The sequence below is a fragment of the Ovis canadensis genome, chromosome 23 (genome assembly GCF_042477335.2).
Source record: "Ovis canadensis isolate MfBH-ARS-UI-01 breed Bighorn chromosome 23, ARS-UI_OviCan_v2, whole genome shotgun sequence".
In the NCBI taxonomy this organism is placed as follows: Eukaryota; Metazoa; Chordata; class Mammalia; order Artiodactyla; family Bovidae; genus Ovis; species Ovis canadensis.
The window spans coordinates 54,450,365-54,465,967 of record NC_091267.1 but is presented as its reverse complement, the minus strand read 5'-3'; the positions used below and the strand labels follow the sequence as shown (position 1 = coordinate 54,465,967).

General features: G+C 42.1%; 1 protein-coding gene across 4 annotated transcripts in view; it reads right to left on the bottom strand.

Moving 5' to 3' along the window:
• The window catches only part of PTPRM (protein tyrosine phosphatase receptor type M), a 657,213-nt gene that overhangs the window by 262,300 nt on the left and 379,310 nt on the right, over positions 1 to 15,603 (bottom strand). For all 4 annotated transcript variants that reach the window (XM_069568623.1, XM_069568625.1, XM_069568624.1 and 1 more), the window contains exons 9-10: positions 10,946 to 11,055; positions 1,848 to 2,049 (exon numbers count right to left, since the gene is read on the bottom strand). In XM_069568623.1, the coding sequence (XP_069424724.1) occupies positions 1,848 to 2,049; positions 10,946 to 11,055 (312 nt within the window). The remainder of the gene's footprint in view (positions 1 to 1,847; positions 2,050 to 10,945; positions 11,056 to 15,603) is intronic.

Here is a 15,603-nt window from a genome sequence, read left to right as displayed (position 1 = left end):
CAGGTCTACGTACCTGATGAGAACATTAAAGATAATTTTTTTTGCAAATACAGTTTCTAAAATCTCTTACATATAAAAAGCTTTTATGTAAAAGACATGGATTACAGCTCAGGTCCATTTATTGGATTTTCTCAGCACTAAAATTAGCTCAAATTCTACTAAAAATGAACTTCAATTCATGACACAGAAATCACATTTTGTATAGACAGTAATTCTTGGAGGTCCATGAAAGTAGAAAATGGGGGTCCATAAACTATAAAAATTTTTTTGAACTATAAAAATCAAATATTTACTGCTAATGAACCTTTCCAGCATAACTAAGATGTTAACTGGCTCTGCTTTGGGACAGAGCTGCAGAACTTGATGAGCTAAGAGTGATCAGACTCATGCTAACCAGAACTTTTGTCTGACACAAATGGGAAAAATGAATTAGTTTCTAGAAGAGTAGCCTCTTAAAAATAATAACCTTGGAAATAGGATTTCCATGGGGAGAAGTTACCCCCAAAAGGGGGATGTGAAGCTATGTACATTGGCACACATGACCTCTTTAAATCTCCGTGATAAATTCATACACCAGATTAATACCATTTTGATTTACATGCAGGGTAAATTCACTTGATCAAGGTTAGAGAAGAAGTACTTGGGAAAATTATAGCTAGGATTCAAATTTTCTGATTCCATGCCCAGTGGTCTTTCTACTCACCCATCTGTACCACTTAATGTCATTTTCCCAACCTCCCAAGTATTCTTCCTCTTTTACAATTCTCTACATTGCTTTTATGAGCTAAAACTTTCTATCAACTGTCAAGTGCCTATTAAACTTCAAGTTAAGTTTGTACTCATAAATTAACTCTTACACAATGCAAAGTTATCCCTTAAGCTATACCTGCTTAAAATCAAAATTCCAAACCTCCCTCCTCTCTCAAAACCTAATAGAATGCTTACAGTACTTGAGTTTATCTTCCTCCCTTTAGTTCTAAAGGAAAACGTAAAACCTTTCACAAAACTAGGGATGAGGGACAGCAGACATGAAAATCAGGCTATCACTTGGCTAACCCTGACTGATGAGAAGTGACCTCCCTCACCCCCACCCTGCTCTTCTAACCCACAATCAGTCACAGCCCAAACTCAAATACTTCTGCATTTGGATCCAAAGGGGGAAAATGGAAGAGAAAAATGTTCCTGGAACTGTGCTTATGGCTGCTGCATTTCCCACACCAGATGGTAACTCCATTTCCTCTAGTCTGAAGCTCAAAGACATTTTCTGCACAGTCGCACATGCCCAGAAATATTTCCCAAGTTACGTCTTTTGTTGGGTGGCATAATTGAGTCTCTACAAGAAAAGAGCTGGCGGATATAAGTGCCTGGCTCCCCCTGCTCCCCACTGCCCGTAGACACCTCTCTTTTCTGGTTGTGAAACCACTAATGGTGAAGATCCAGGGAAGGCTGAGCCCTCAGGAAGGGACTCCACGTAAAGCTGCCTTTCTGCTGAGCATTTCATCATGAGAGATCGATCTCCTTACAGACATTTTCCCAACCCAGCTGCTCTGGGAACTTGGGATGGAAGAGGGCAGAGGGTCCTCAGAACAGGATCTTCTGCTCACATTAAAGTTCTCCAATACACACTCTTGAATCAGTGCCTATTTCCTGACCAGGATGACGATCTGAAGCTCCTGACTGGTAAATATTTGTAGCATTTCACCGAATTTCATGAGTCTGATTTTCATACATTCCCAGATATGAATTTACATGTACATTTGGGTGAGCTTTCCACACTTGACAACGGGAATGAGATAGTACTCAAAGGCTACTTCTGATAAAACACAAAGCTCATGAATGCATGATACCTGATATTTTGGTGGTGAACTGATTTGTTGCCGGGGGTCCAAAGCCCTTAGCTGTGCTGGCTCGGATGGTGAAGGAGTACGTGGTTCCTGGATACAGTCCGAAAAACAGGAAGTGGGTTTCATTTCCCAGTTTTGAAACTCTTCCACTTTGATTGGATAGATCTATTTCTGGGTCAAAGGAACTGACTGCTTTGTACGTGATCTGTAAGAGAATAAAAATGGGATGAAGTGTCTGGGCAGATGGACCAAGATGGCGTCTTTATCCAATAAACCCCCGTGATGCATGCACTGTCAGAAGCTTGATGATAAGCTCTCCTGTTCCCTTGGACTCTTCGAATCCTAGAGCCAGTGAACGGGCACAGGAACTCGGCCAAAACTGTTACGAGTTATTACTTTTATAGACAGAATGAGCTCATGTTTAAGCTAATCCCTTGAAGTTGTTTGCTTTCAAAATGTCATCTTGGAAAACTACATTATAGATGGCTTAAAACAAAATAACAAAATAGGCAACCAACTCAAAGAGATAAGACCCAACAAGGAGATGGCCTCATCTCTCACCCAGGGGCCAGAGTCTGGTTTTGCACTGAAGAGATTACTGTCTACTGGGAATAAGGGTACTTTTAAGCATTCTACTCCATGTGGGCAAAGATATCTGCTCCAAAAATCAATCCTAGATGCTCGTCAGCAGCTCTTGATGTTTTGACTGTGGTGTCTATGATGTGGCCTATTTATTTTCTTCTTTAGAGCAAAGCTGTCCAATAGGACAGTCAGGATGGGAAGGTTCTATTCTGCACTATTCAGCGCGGTGGCCCCTAACCACAAGTGGAGCACAAGGAACATGGCTGGTGAGACTGAGAAGCTGAACATTTTATTTCATTTTATTACTATTTGAAAAAATCCTTAAAAAAAATGAAGCAGAGTTGATGTAGACAACTTAGCAACTAAACAACAACAAGGTGGATATGTGCTCAGTCGTGTCTGACTCTACAAGCCCATGGACTATAGCCCACCAGGCTCCTCTGTCCATGGGATTTCACAGGCAAGAATACTGGAGTGGGTTGCCATTTCCTTCTCCAAGGAATCTTCCTGACTCAAGGATCGAACCCATGTCTCCTGCATTGGCAGATGGATTCTTTACCACTGAGCCATCCAGGGAGCCTCAGTTCAGTTCAGTTCAGTTCAGTTGCTCAGTCGTGTCTGACTCTTTGCGACCCCATGAATCTCAGCACGCCAGGCATCCCTGTCCATCACCAACTCCTGGAGTTCACTCAGACTCGCCTCCATCGAGTCAGTGATGCCATCCAACCATCTCATCCTCTGTCGTCGCCTTCTTCTCCTGCCCTCAATCCCTCCCAGCATCAAAGTCTTTTCCAATGAGTCAACTCTTCGCATGAAGTGGCCGAAGTACTGGAGTTTCAGCTTTAGCATCATTCCTTCCAAAGAAATCCCAGGGCTGATCTCCTTCAGAATGGACTGGTTGGATCTCCTTGCAGTCCAAGGGACTCTCAAGAGTCTTCTCCAGCACCACAGTTCAAAAGCATCAATTCTTCGGTGCTCAGCCTTCTTCACAGTCCAACTCTCACATCCATACATGACTACTGGAAAAACCATAGCCTTGACTAGACGGACCTTAGTTGGCAAAGTCATGTCTCTGCTTTTGAATATGCTATCTAGGTTGCTCATAGCCTACACTCTGTTAATCCCAAACTCCTAATTTATCCCTTCTTCCCTTTCCCCCTTGGGTAATCATTAAGTTCATCTTCTATGTCTGTGAGTCATTTTATTTGAATTAACTAAAACTTAAAATGCCCAAATGACTAGGAGCTGCCATTTTGGACTCAGTGCATTTCTGGAAGTTTTCATGATGTTTATCACATAACAGAGTTCAAAGCACCCTGGATGAGTCTGGATTGTGTGAAAATAAATACAACATAGGTGTCTTTAAATTTTGCCCTTTCAAATGATGCTTGAAAGAATTTCACTCTAAGTAGTTCATCAGCTCCTCAAGAACGTGCATTTTAAGGGTGATTACTAACTTCTCCTGGTTGTAATGATATAATTTTTAAATGCAGCACATTCAAAAGTTTTAAATTGCAAAACTGAGCACTTTTCTTGCTTTCGAATAGGTTAAAGTTACTTATAATTTATGTGCATGAACACTAACACTGTTATTATACCAAGTGATAACTGACATTCTTTCTTCTTATATTTATACCATGTCATTATAATTAAGGAGACCTCTCTGAGAGAATATTTAGATTGAATCAACTAAGCAATGGCAAGAAAATGTTTGCTGTATGTATTAATCACCGCCGCGCACGACACCATCAGAGTCTGGTAGCAGATCTGCTGTTAACCCTCTCGCTGGTTTCCTTCTCAAGGTTCCTCGGAGTCAAGAGTAAGACTAAGTGCACTCGTGCTCCTGTCCAGTGACTTCAATGCCAACTCTGTGTACCTAGCTGCTTACATTGACTCCCACCCTGAGAGCCCCAGAGAAAGCAGATATAAGCTGTGACAACATAACCACTCCCCCCACGTCCATTACTTCACTCATTCACATCTCCACTGCATGTCTCTTGGGTGCCAAGCACAGTGCTCTGGGCTGGGGTCTCACTTGACTCAAATGCGGTGACTGACTTGGGGGAGGGAGCAATCTGGTAGGTTCAGGAGAGATGCAACCCAGAAGTTATGACACAGCCTAATCGGAACACGCTGGCCTCCCTGGTGGCTCAGTGGTAAAGAATCCACCTGCAATGCCGGAGATGTGGGTTTGATCCCTGGGTTGGGAAGATCCCCTGGAGTAGGAAATGACTACCACTCCAGTATTCTTGCCTGGAGAATCCCATGGACACAGGAATCTGGTGGGCTACAGTTTGTGGGGGTCACAAAGAGCCCGACATGACTTAATGACTGAATAACAACAAGAAGGGAAAGATTTCAAAGAGACTGCTGGGAGTTCAAGATGGAAACCAAAGACGTGTCCACCCTGTCTCGAACTGGAGCTTGCATTCCTCATATTCATCAGTCCTTCCCAAGCCCACCCTGAGGATCTCTGGATCTGCTAAACCCTGGCAGTTGTGACGGTGTCCCCACCATCCATCCGGCAGTAACTCATGGAGTGCGCTAAGAGCTCTTTGTGGTCTGCAATCATGATTAAACACGACAAAGGAATTCGAACTTTCCATATAACTGTCTCTTTTTTTTCTCAAGAGTGATACCTTATTCTTTTTGATCCCACTGTGATAGGTAAATATTTGGCCCTCAGTGTACGTTCTCCTGAGAACTCCCGGGGAGAGCAGGTGTGCGCTCACAGACACACTCAGAATGCAGCAAGGAGGATGTCAGCTCTGCTGGTGCCAATGGCAAAGCAAACAGCAAAGGCTTCATCAGAGCACTTGCTGTTTTACCACAGCTGAGGGGTTTGGGCTCACCTCTAGCCATGACCTTGCAGGATCAGCTAGACTGGGTTTCTTAACTCTCTTTTAGTAACACTCCTCAATAATTTATTTAAAAGCACAAATTCTCTCTCCCTGACCCAAAACAATGCACATATTGTTGTTGTCTAGTTGCTAAGTCGTGTCCAACTCTTTGCGACCCCATGGACTGTAACTGGCCAGGCTCCTCTGTCCATGGGATCTTCCAGTCAAGAATACTGGAGTGGGTTGCCATGCTTTCCTCCAGGGATCAACTCATGTCTCCCGCACTGGCAGGTGGATCCATTACCAGTGAGCCACCACAATGCGTGTATAAACTCCTCTTAAAAATAAAAAATAGCGAACCCTCTCCCTCATCTAAGAAATCCCTAAAGAGCAACTCTGTTGTGTCCAAGTGGCCACAAAATGTCAGAAAGTGCATGCTGCTGCTGCTGCTGCTGCTGCTGCTGCTAAGTCACTTCAGTCGTGTCCGACTCTGTGCGACCCCAGAGACAGCAGCCCACCAGGCTCCCCCGTCCCTGGGATTCTCCAAGCAAGAACACTGGAGTGGGTTGCCATTTCCTCCAATGCATGAAAGTGAAAAGTGAAAGTGAAGTCGCTCAGTCATGTCTGACTCTTCGTGACCCCATGGACTGCAGCCTACCAGGCTCCTCCATCCTAAAACTCATCCAGAGCCCTGGGAGTCTGAATTCCAGGGATAAAAAGGTTCCTTGGAAACAGAGTGAACTTGACTTTGAACTCCACGGCCTGTGAGGAGCTGATGATGGTCAGTAAGCGCCTCTCCTCCTGAGTGGTATGTCTGAAGGGCACCCAGCTCCATGCTCATACCCAAGTGTAATGTGCCTTTTTGGTATTTATTTTTTCATTTGCTCATTCAGCATGTCTGGGAAGTGCCTAGCAACTACCAGGCTGTGGATGACCAGCAGGGACTCCCAGGAGGGAAGTCCAGGTCTCAGCTCACACCTGGACATTTCTCTGGCTGAAGGCCAAGTCGATTCTAACAACACCTCCATTGACAAAGAACCCTGACGTCCCAGGGTGAACCCAGGGACTTGATACAAAGCCAATGCTGAAAACAAACTGACATGCAGACCACACACGTGGGATCAACTAGGTGAGATGGAATGAGCACACACTGGGTGATTTCTGATTGGCAGGTTGGTGCTTGAGGGACTCCAGCATCCTCTTCCCCTCTCATGACTAAGTCTCAAATCCTAGAGAGTGAAAACAGGATAACACACCATCTCTGATCATGGCTGCAATGCCAGCCAGCCTTAACTAGGTCCTTCAATGCATGCATAAGCAATCAGAGGAAGCAACAATTAAATCTGATTCCAGGGGACACAAGAACCTAGGATACTTCAGGGAAAAGTTCAAAATTTGACTGAAATGTAGGAAAGATCAGCAGAAGTGCCTTAGAAGGAGAATGAGGGGAAGGTGTTAGGAGGAAAGAAGGTATCAGCAGAAGCAGGTGTGATGGATCAGAAGGTTCACAGGGAAAAGAAAATTCCATACACACAGCTCCTTCCATTCCAGTTGAAAATCATGGCAGGAGCAGTAATGACTATCAACCGGGATGATACCACAGGAGGCCTGGAACACTGATGCCAAACAGGCCCCTCAATTCTCCTTCTCTCGACCCTTTGATCTGTCTCATTGGGCTTCCCTGGTGGTTTGGACAGTAAAGAATCTGCCTGCATTGCGGGAGTCCTGAGTTCAATCCCTGGGTTGGGAAGATCCTGTGGAGAAGGAAATGGCAACCCACTCCAGTATTCTTGCCTGGAGAATCCCAGGGACAGAGGCTACAGTCCATGCGGTCACAGAGTCAGACATGACTGAGCAACTAACACTTTGACTCTCTTCCTTTGAGGGGACACTGGCTTACTGAGCCCAGCTCTCCAGGCTGGGGGTTTTGAGGGATTTTCAATGCTCCGTCTGTCTATGTCCCCAATCAGCTGACGAGCCCAGACTGTTCTTTACTATGCGCCTGACAATCTTGCACGCACTGCTGCATGGAAGCAATACATGGTTCTCATTTTATTCTTTTCTATACTTAGTTGCTGACAGGACTGCTTACTTCTAAAAGAGGAGGGAGAGATCTTATATAGTTTGTCCTCTTCCAACATCTTATACATACTAAGTGGTTTCTTTTTTTTTTTTAATGCTTGTTGATGTGTTACTCTCACGACCAACAGCCTGGAGGCCATATACAGTTAGTGGGGACAATGAAAATACTGGGACATGTATCCCTGTGCATTGGGGAAAAGTGAAAGTCACTTAGTCATGTCTGACTCTTTGCAACCCCATGGACTGTATAGTCCATGGAATTCTCCAGGCCAGAATACTGGAGTGGGTAGCCTTTCCCTTCTCCAGGGGATCTTCCCAACCCAGGGATTGAACCCATGTCTCCTGCATTGCAGGCAGATTCTTTGTCAACTGAGCTATCAGGGAAGCCCTTACTAACTGATAAACTTCCTTAACCAGGCTCGATATGCGGTGTTTGCATTTTGATACTGTATTATGCTTAGTTGCTCAGTCATGTCCAACTCTTTGTGACCCCATGGCCTAGAGCCTGTCAGGCTCCTCTGGCCATGGAATTTCTCAGGTAATAATACTGGAGTGGATAGCCATGCTCTCCTCCAAGGGATATTCCTGACCCAGGGATCAACCTGCATCTCTTGTGTCTTCTGAATTGCAAGCAGATTCTTTACCAACTGTGCCACCTGGGAAGCCCTCTTCTTACCTATAGTTGAGTTTTAAGACCTGGTTTATGACACAGTGGGCTTCCCTTGTGGCTTAGCTGGTAAAGAATCCACCTGCAATGCAGGAGACCTGGGTTCAATCCCTGGGTTGGGAAGATCCCCTGAAGAAGGGAAAAGGCTACCCACTCCAGTGTTCTGGCCTAGAGAATACCATGGATTGTATACTTGCAAAGAGTTAGACATGATTGGGCAACTTTCACTTCACTTTATGACACATTCACACAGCCCTTTTGTAGTAGCATTTAGATCAGTGTCAATTGGGACATCTTTGCTGTTAAGTCAGAGAGATTAATGGGTTCTGCTTCTGAATTATGATTCCTATTGTTTTTGCATAAAATTTCCTTCTTATACAAAGATTATGCTCCATGGAATCAGAAAAATAGAATATTATCTTTATTTTCTGTCTGCCTAGATATCAACATGTGGCTTTCAGGACAAGTGGACTGATTTCTTGGAACTTAACACTGATTTCAAAGATTGTATATTTTTAAGCAAAATATTCTGTTATCCTAAGGTAAGAATCTAGAAGGCAGAACTAAAAAGTGGTCATGGGGCCAAAAGTATTAACTAAAAGGTTCTGATCACTGAGTTAAAAAAGAACCTGTTTGACTTGATTGTAAAAAACAACTCTACAAAAGCAGAGGCATGAATTTTCATAACACTCTATTCTTTTACCATGAAGCAGCCTAGGAAAGTGTCAATCATTTCACACGAAAATCAACTTTTTTCCTTTCCTCTTACTTTGTTTAGCTTTCAATGAACAACATTTTTTTTTTTGTTTTGTTTTGTTTTTTGCATTTCAATACCAATTTTCCAAAGGTACAAGGAAGCATAGCTGTGAAGCTAGTTGGGTCAGGGAGACGGGTCACCAGTGATGACTGTCTGACAGTGAATCTTTCCCAGCTTTGTCAGTAGCTTTGAAAGGTATTCAGGTAAAGGTCCCGTGGGAAGAAAGGCTGCAAATTTCAGAAACCTAACAACATATAATTTTGTTGAATTTGCATTCATATAAGTGCTAGCTTGAAAAAAAATGCACCTGCTTGTTTCTATGACAATAGGCAGAGTGAAATCACGCTCATACAGATGTGATGATGACTGCCACCCCGCTAGGGCTGTCATTTTTTCCCCCTGAACAAGTCATCAGGTTCTGCTCTGCTATCAATAGACAAAACTATGTCACAGAACTCTACAGGTGTTCTGTTAATGCTAAGAAACCAAGAGACATTATTCTGTTCCTAACCCAAGACAATGTCTAGAGACTCTGCTAATTGGATCATCAGGGTTCTATAAGGAGTTTAGGAATTCCCTGGTGGCTCAGACAGTAAAGCGTCTGTCCACAAAGCAGGAGACCTGGGTTCGATCCCTGGGTGGGGAAGATCCTTTGGAGAAGGAAATGGCAGCCCACTCCAGTACTCTTGCCTAGAAAATTCCATGGAAGGAGGAGCCTGGTGGGCTACAGTCCAGGGGGCTGCAAAGAGTTGGACACAACTGAGCAACTTCACTTTCACTTTCAAAGGAGTTTAGAGCTGGTAAGGACAGGATGCCGTGGTTGCCTCCTAAATAATGTATATACTGCACATGCCTGCTAAGTTGCTTCAGTCGTGTCTCACTCTTTGTGACCCTATTGACTATAGCCCACCAGGCTCGTCTGTCCATGGGATTTCTCAAGGCAAAAATATTGGAGTGGGCTGCCATTTCCTCCTTCAGGGAAATCTTCCTGACCCAGTGATCAAACCCGCGTCTCTTTCATCTCCTGTATTGGCAGGCAGTTCTTCACAACTAGCGTCATCTGGGAAGCCCAAACTAATATGTACTACAGAACACAGTGTTTTTAATGAAGGTGATTTTAGGGAGGGCAGGAGGAAGAGGGTGAGATGGATGGAGAGAGTAACATGGAAACTTACATTATCATATGTAAAATGGATGAGTTCAGTTTAGTCGCTCAGTCATGTCCAACTCTTTGCGACTCCATGAAGCGCAGTACGCCAGGCCTCCCTGTCCATCACCAGCTCCCGGAGTCCACCCAAACCCATGTCCATTGTGTCGGTGATTCCATCCAACCATCTCATCCTCTGTCATCCCCTTCTCCTCCTGCCCTCAATCTTTCCCAGCATCAGGGTCTCCCAATGGGAATTTGCTGTTTGACTCAGGGAACTCAAACAGGGACCCTGTGACAATCTAGAAGGGTGGAGTAGGGAGGGGGTTTGGGAGGAGTAGACATGGGTGTACCTATGGATGATTATACATTATGTATATACCTATTGATGTCTGACCGGAGAAGGCAATGGCACCCCACTCCAGCACTCTTGCCTGGAGAATCCCATGGGCTGAGGAGCCTGGTAGGCTGCAGTCCATGGGGTCGCTAAGAGTTGGACATGATTGAGCGACTTCACTTTCACTTTTCACTTTCATGCATTGGAGAAGGAAATGGCAACCCACTCCAGTGTTCTTGCCTGGAGAATCCCAGGGACGGCGGAGCCTGGTGGGCTGCCGTCTATGGGGTCTTCAATTGGACACGACTGAAGTGACTTAGCAGTAGCAGTATTGACGTCTGACAGAAAACCACAAAATTCTGTAAAGCAATTATCCTTCAATTAAAAAAATAAAGTGGCAAAAAAAGGCAAAAAAAAAGTGATTTTTAAACTATGCCATGTTGTGGCTTTACATACAATAACAGGTAATCTGGACACATCTAAATCATTGTGAGTATACATCCTGAGATTATTCATAATTTGAAAACCCATCTTTAATTATTTTGCTTCTATTCAGTAACCATTATAACTAGTGAAAGCATTCAACTTCTTAAAAGACATGATGCCACTATGTATTTTTAAATACTAGATAAGTGAGCAATCATACAAATTATAGTAAAAATTAAATTACTAACAACAGTATATCTTACCTCATATAGAGTGATGACACCATAGGTTTGAATTGGTTCTCGCCATTGAAGGAATATCTTCTCTTCAAAGGTACTTCCTTGGATGGATTCAGTAAGAACAGCACCTGGAACTAGAAGTGGGAAAAATCGATACATATTTCAGTAAAAAAAAAAAAAAGAAAGAAAGAAAAGTTTTTCTAGACTTAATAGGTTTTTAACTCTATTGAGTCAAAAGATTTTAATAGATATATTCCACTTTCTTGCAAAAACCTGGAATTTAAAACAATTTTGGCTATACTGTCTTTATAAAGAAAAGAATTTCATCCCATTTTTCTCTAAAATGTTTGAATCAGACAATTCAAGTCTTGTAAATAAACTTGTTTTTATTTTGTAAATAAACTTTTTTTATTGTTCAGAAATAAAGAAGGATGTGGAATGATGCAAATTCCTACACATTAACTCATGAGACTGTAAACTGGTGCAGCCATTTTGGAAGATGGTTAAACATAGATAAACTACTCAGTAACTTTAATCCTAGGTATATATCTAACAGAACTGAAAAGACTGGTCACTCAAAGGCTTGTACACAAATATTAAGAGGAACACTATTCATAATAACCAAAGAGGACAAACAACCCAAGTCAGCTCATGATTTGATAAACACATCACAATAACGTTGAAAACATAGGGCTAGAGAAATATTTTGTTAGCTGGTGGAGGGTATGAGGAGCCCTTAAGAGTTGCTGAGATTGTGCCAACTGGAAAGACTGACTAGCATTTCAAGAGGACACAAAGGTTGTACATATTTGTTTAGTTGATGGGCTATCTATGCTGCTGCTAAGTCACTTCAGTCGTGTCCAACTCTGTGCGACCCCATAGACGGCAGCCCACCAGGCTCCCCCGTCCCTGGGATTCTCCAGGCAAGAACACTGGAGTGGGTTGCCATTTCCTTCTCCAATGCATGAAAGTGAAAAGTGAAAGTGAAGTTGCTTAGTCGTGTCCGACTCTTAGCGACCCCATGGACCGCAGCCTACCAGGCTCTTCCGTCCATGGGATTTTCCAGGCAAGAGTACTGGAGTGGGGTGCCATTGCCTTCTCCTATAGAGGGAGGATATTGACAGCCATTCTAAATAGAACTAAGTGGGGTGTAGCAGAAAAAATATCACTGATTTAGATGGGAGGCCTGGGCTCTGATTTAGACTTTCCAGGGATTAAACAGTGAAATCTAGGCAATGCACTGACACTTCTTAGTTATCAGATGTCTCATTTCTAAAATGAGGAAGTTGGAATAAGTTGATCCCTAATTCCAAAACTCTAAATATGTATACACACACACACACACACACACACACACACACACATATATATATATATATGAAAATAGTTACAGTTGTTTCGGATTGAAGGAATTGATGTGAAACTACAGTGAAGCAAAAAAACAAGATATTTAAGGAGTGATGATACTGGTGAGTTCCAAGAAAATTTGGATTCTGGGCTCTGAGACTAAAATGCTCAACACAATCAGAAGCTGGACTATGATGGGCCAAACCAGAGAAAGCTCAGCTCATCCTCTTCTCCTTGACCTTGACAGTGTTTATTTTTATGTCATCAGTTCCTAAAAGTATCAAGATGATTATGATGTGTGTGGTTTTACTGCTTTATGATAATCTTCTGACTTCAAAATGTGTATTAATCTATGTGAGGCTTCCCTGGTGACTCAGATAGTAAGGAATCCACCTGCAATGCAGCAGACCTCGGTTCGATGCCTGGGTTCAGAAGTTCCCCTGGAGAACGAAATAGTTACACATTCTAGTCTTACCTGGAGAATCCCACAGATAGAGGAGCCTGGCTGGCTACAGTCCATGGGGTCACAAAGAGTTGGACACAACTGAGCAACTAACACTTTGACATTCATTAATCTATGTACAGGTGCAAGGAGGGCAAAAACTTAGAAAAAACAAATCTTTGATTTAATTCAATTAGTATAAATGGGACTAAAATTTTAAAAAGAGATTGTCAAATTGATGTTGAACAGAGGGTATCTTAAAAGGATAAACTTAATACAATGTACTGGAGGCCTTGTAACCATGAAAATGTTAACAACAGGAAAACCTAAATGGGATTCATATAATTGCTTTTAGGTCAAGAACAGATCAAGTGATTAAAATAAAATACCAGAGAGGTTAGTTAAATTAGGAAGATAGCACTTCACGGGAACTTAGGTCTGGCACTGGTTTTTAGAAGTTGTAGAAACTCATGATTTGGAGTATAGAACCATAATATATCTAAGTTTGTGGAATTGAGCCCTGTCTAGTGACACTCATAACAGCAATAAAAGATATATCTTTCCCACATATTTCTCACAAATGATATTTAAACAAAATTATTATAGTGTAATAAAACTCACAATGTACAATGAATTGTGGCCTTTATTAGTGGCAGATAGTGACACTTCAATTGTTTTTCTTAGAGCTCAGTATTATCCATTTTTCTCTTTCTGTCCTTTTCTGCCTTTTTTGAAGTCTTTTTTCTTTTGTTCTTGTTTAGAAATATAATTTGAAATCAAAGTTTTTCTAATTAACTGGATGCTGATATGCTATGAAACCAATAGGTTTTTGTTTGGAAGTCATGCATGCCCAACTCCAGGGACTAGCAAGCTACTTTAAACACACTAATGGATAAGTATGTTCATCGCAGCACTTTTTATAATAGCCAGGACATGGAAGCAACCTAGATGTCCATCAGCAGATGAATGGGTAAGAAAGCTGTGGTACATATACACAATGGAGTATTACTCAGACATTAAAAAGAATACATTTGAATCAGTTCTAATGAGGTGGATGAAACTGGAGCCGATTATACAGAGTGAAGTAAGCCAGAAAAAAAAAAAATCAATACATTATACTAACGCATATATATGGAATTTAGGAAGATGGTAACAATAACCCTGTATGTGAGACAGCAAAAGAGACACAGATGTATAGAACTGTCTTTTGGACTCTGTGGGAGAGGGAGAGGGTGGGATGATTTGGGAGAATGGCATTGAAACATGTATACTATCATATAAGGAATGAATTGCCAGTCTAGGTTCGATGCAGAGTGCAGGATGCTTGGGGCTGGTGCACTGGGATGACCTGGAGGGATGCTGTGTGTGGGGGGGGAAGGTGGGATTGGGAACACGTGTACACCTGTGGCAGATTCATGTTGATGTGTGGCAAAACCAATACAATATTGTAAAGTAAAAAAATAATAATAATAAAAAATAAAGCTCAACATTCAGAAAATTGAAAAATAAATAAATAAATAAACACACTAATGGATAAGTAACTTATTCTAACCTCATGTTTCAATAGCACTTAACAGAATTCTCCGTTCATGTCAATTTGAAACCCCAAAGTTTCAGTGGGTTCATGCCTCAGCATAACATCTCTTATCTCTACGAAAGACTGAATTTGACATTCCACTCGCATGATGGAAAACTACTGCCTATTTAAGACTGAATTAAAAGATTATTAGCAAACTTTACTCTTCTATTAATGACTAACAAAGTATTTTGAGTGCTTATTGCCTACTCAATATCATCCATATTGCTATAGAAAAAAAAAATAGATGGCTTCTTCTCTCAAATAGTTTACAGTTAAAAGGGAAAAATTACGTGTAATATAATGAGAGAATAAGTAAGGGTCAAGAGAAGTTGCTTTGATCTGTTACAACAACAATAATAACACTCACCTATTAAAGACTCTTCTCTTCAAACACAAACAGCCCTGGATGAAAATGCCTTCTAACCCTAAAATGCTGAAGAACTGTACGATTCTTGCTTCTCAGACAAGGAAATTAAGGCTCAGACATTTAAAGATCTTGTCAAGTGCAATAAGGTCAGAGAATGTGGAGAATAAGAGTGGGAAGAGTTGGAGACAGCTTCATGAAGGATCTGAAAGTAAGGAGCACTCTGGAGGGTAGTGGAGGAGGTGGAATGGAGGCAGCCAGGTGGGAGGGATGTGCAGAGGAGAACAGACTGTGGGGGGCGCTCAGGATGAGAGGGGTGTGCACGCAGGACCCGTGCCCAGAGGACTGCTCTGCAGGATGCCCTGTGTGGGAGAAGAGGCTCCCAGTTCTAGAGTCTGAACCAGGAACAGCAAGGACCTTGACAATTCAGATTTGGGCAAGGAGAGTCACTGATGGCTCTTGTGGAGACAGTGAGGTGATAAAAAGGTATTTTACATATAAGTTTAGTGAGTGGGTAGGGGGCCCTGGAATGGGAGAAGTTGGGACCACAAAGAAAGGTCAGAAACTACTACAGAAGTTTCAGAATAAAATAATGAGATCTGGATGTAGGCAGTGGAAGCTGAGAGAAAAGAACAATCTATCAACATATTAAGCGAAGTAAGTCAGACAAAGACAAACATCACATGATATCACTTACATGTGGAATTAAAAAAAATGATACACATGAACTTACTGACAAACAGAAGTAGACTCCCAGACACAGAAACCAAACTTATGTTACCAAAGGGGAAGGAGGGAGCGGGAAGAGATAAAGTAGGAAGCAGAGATGAACATACACACACTACTGTATATAAAATAGATAAGAACTACACTTAATATCTTGCAATAACCTATGATGGAAAAGAATCTTAACAAGAATATATACCTATATTAATATTTATTCAGTTGTA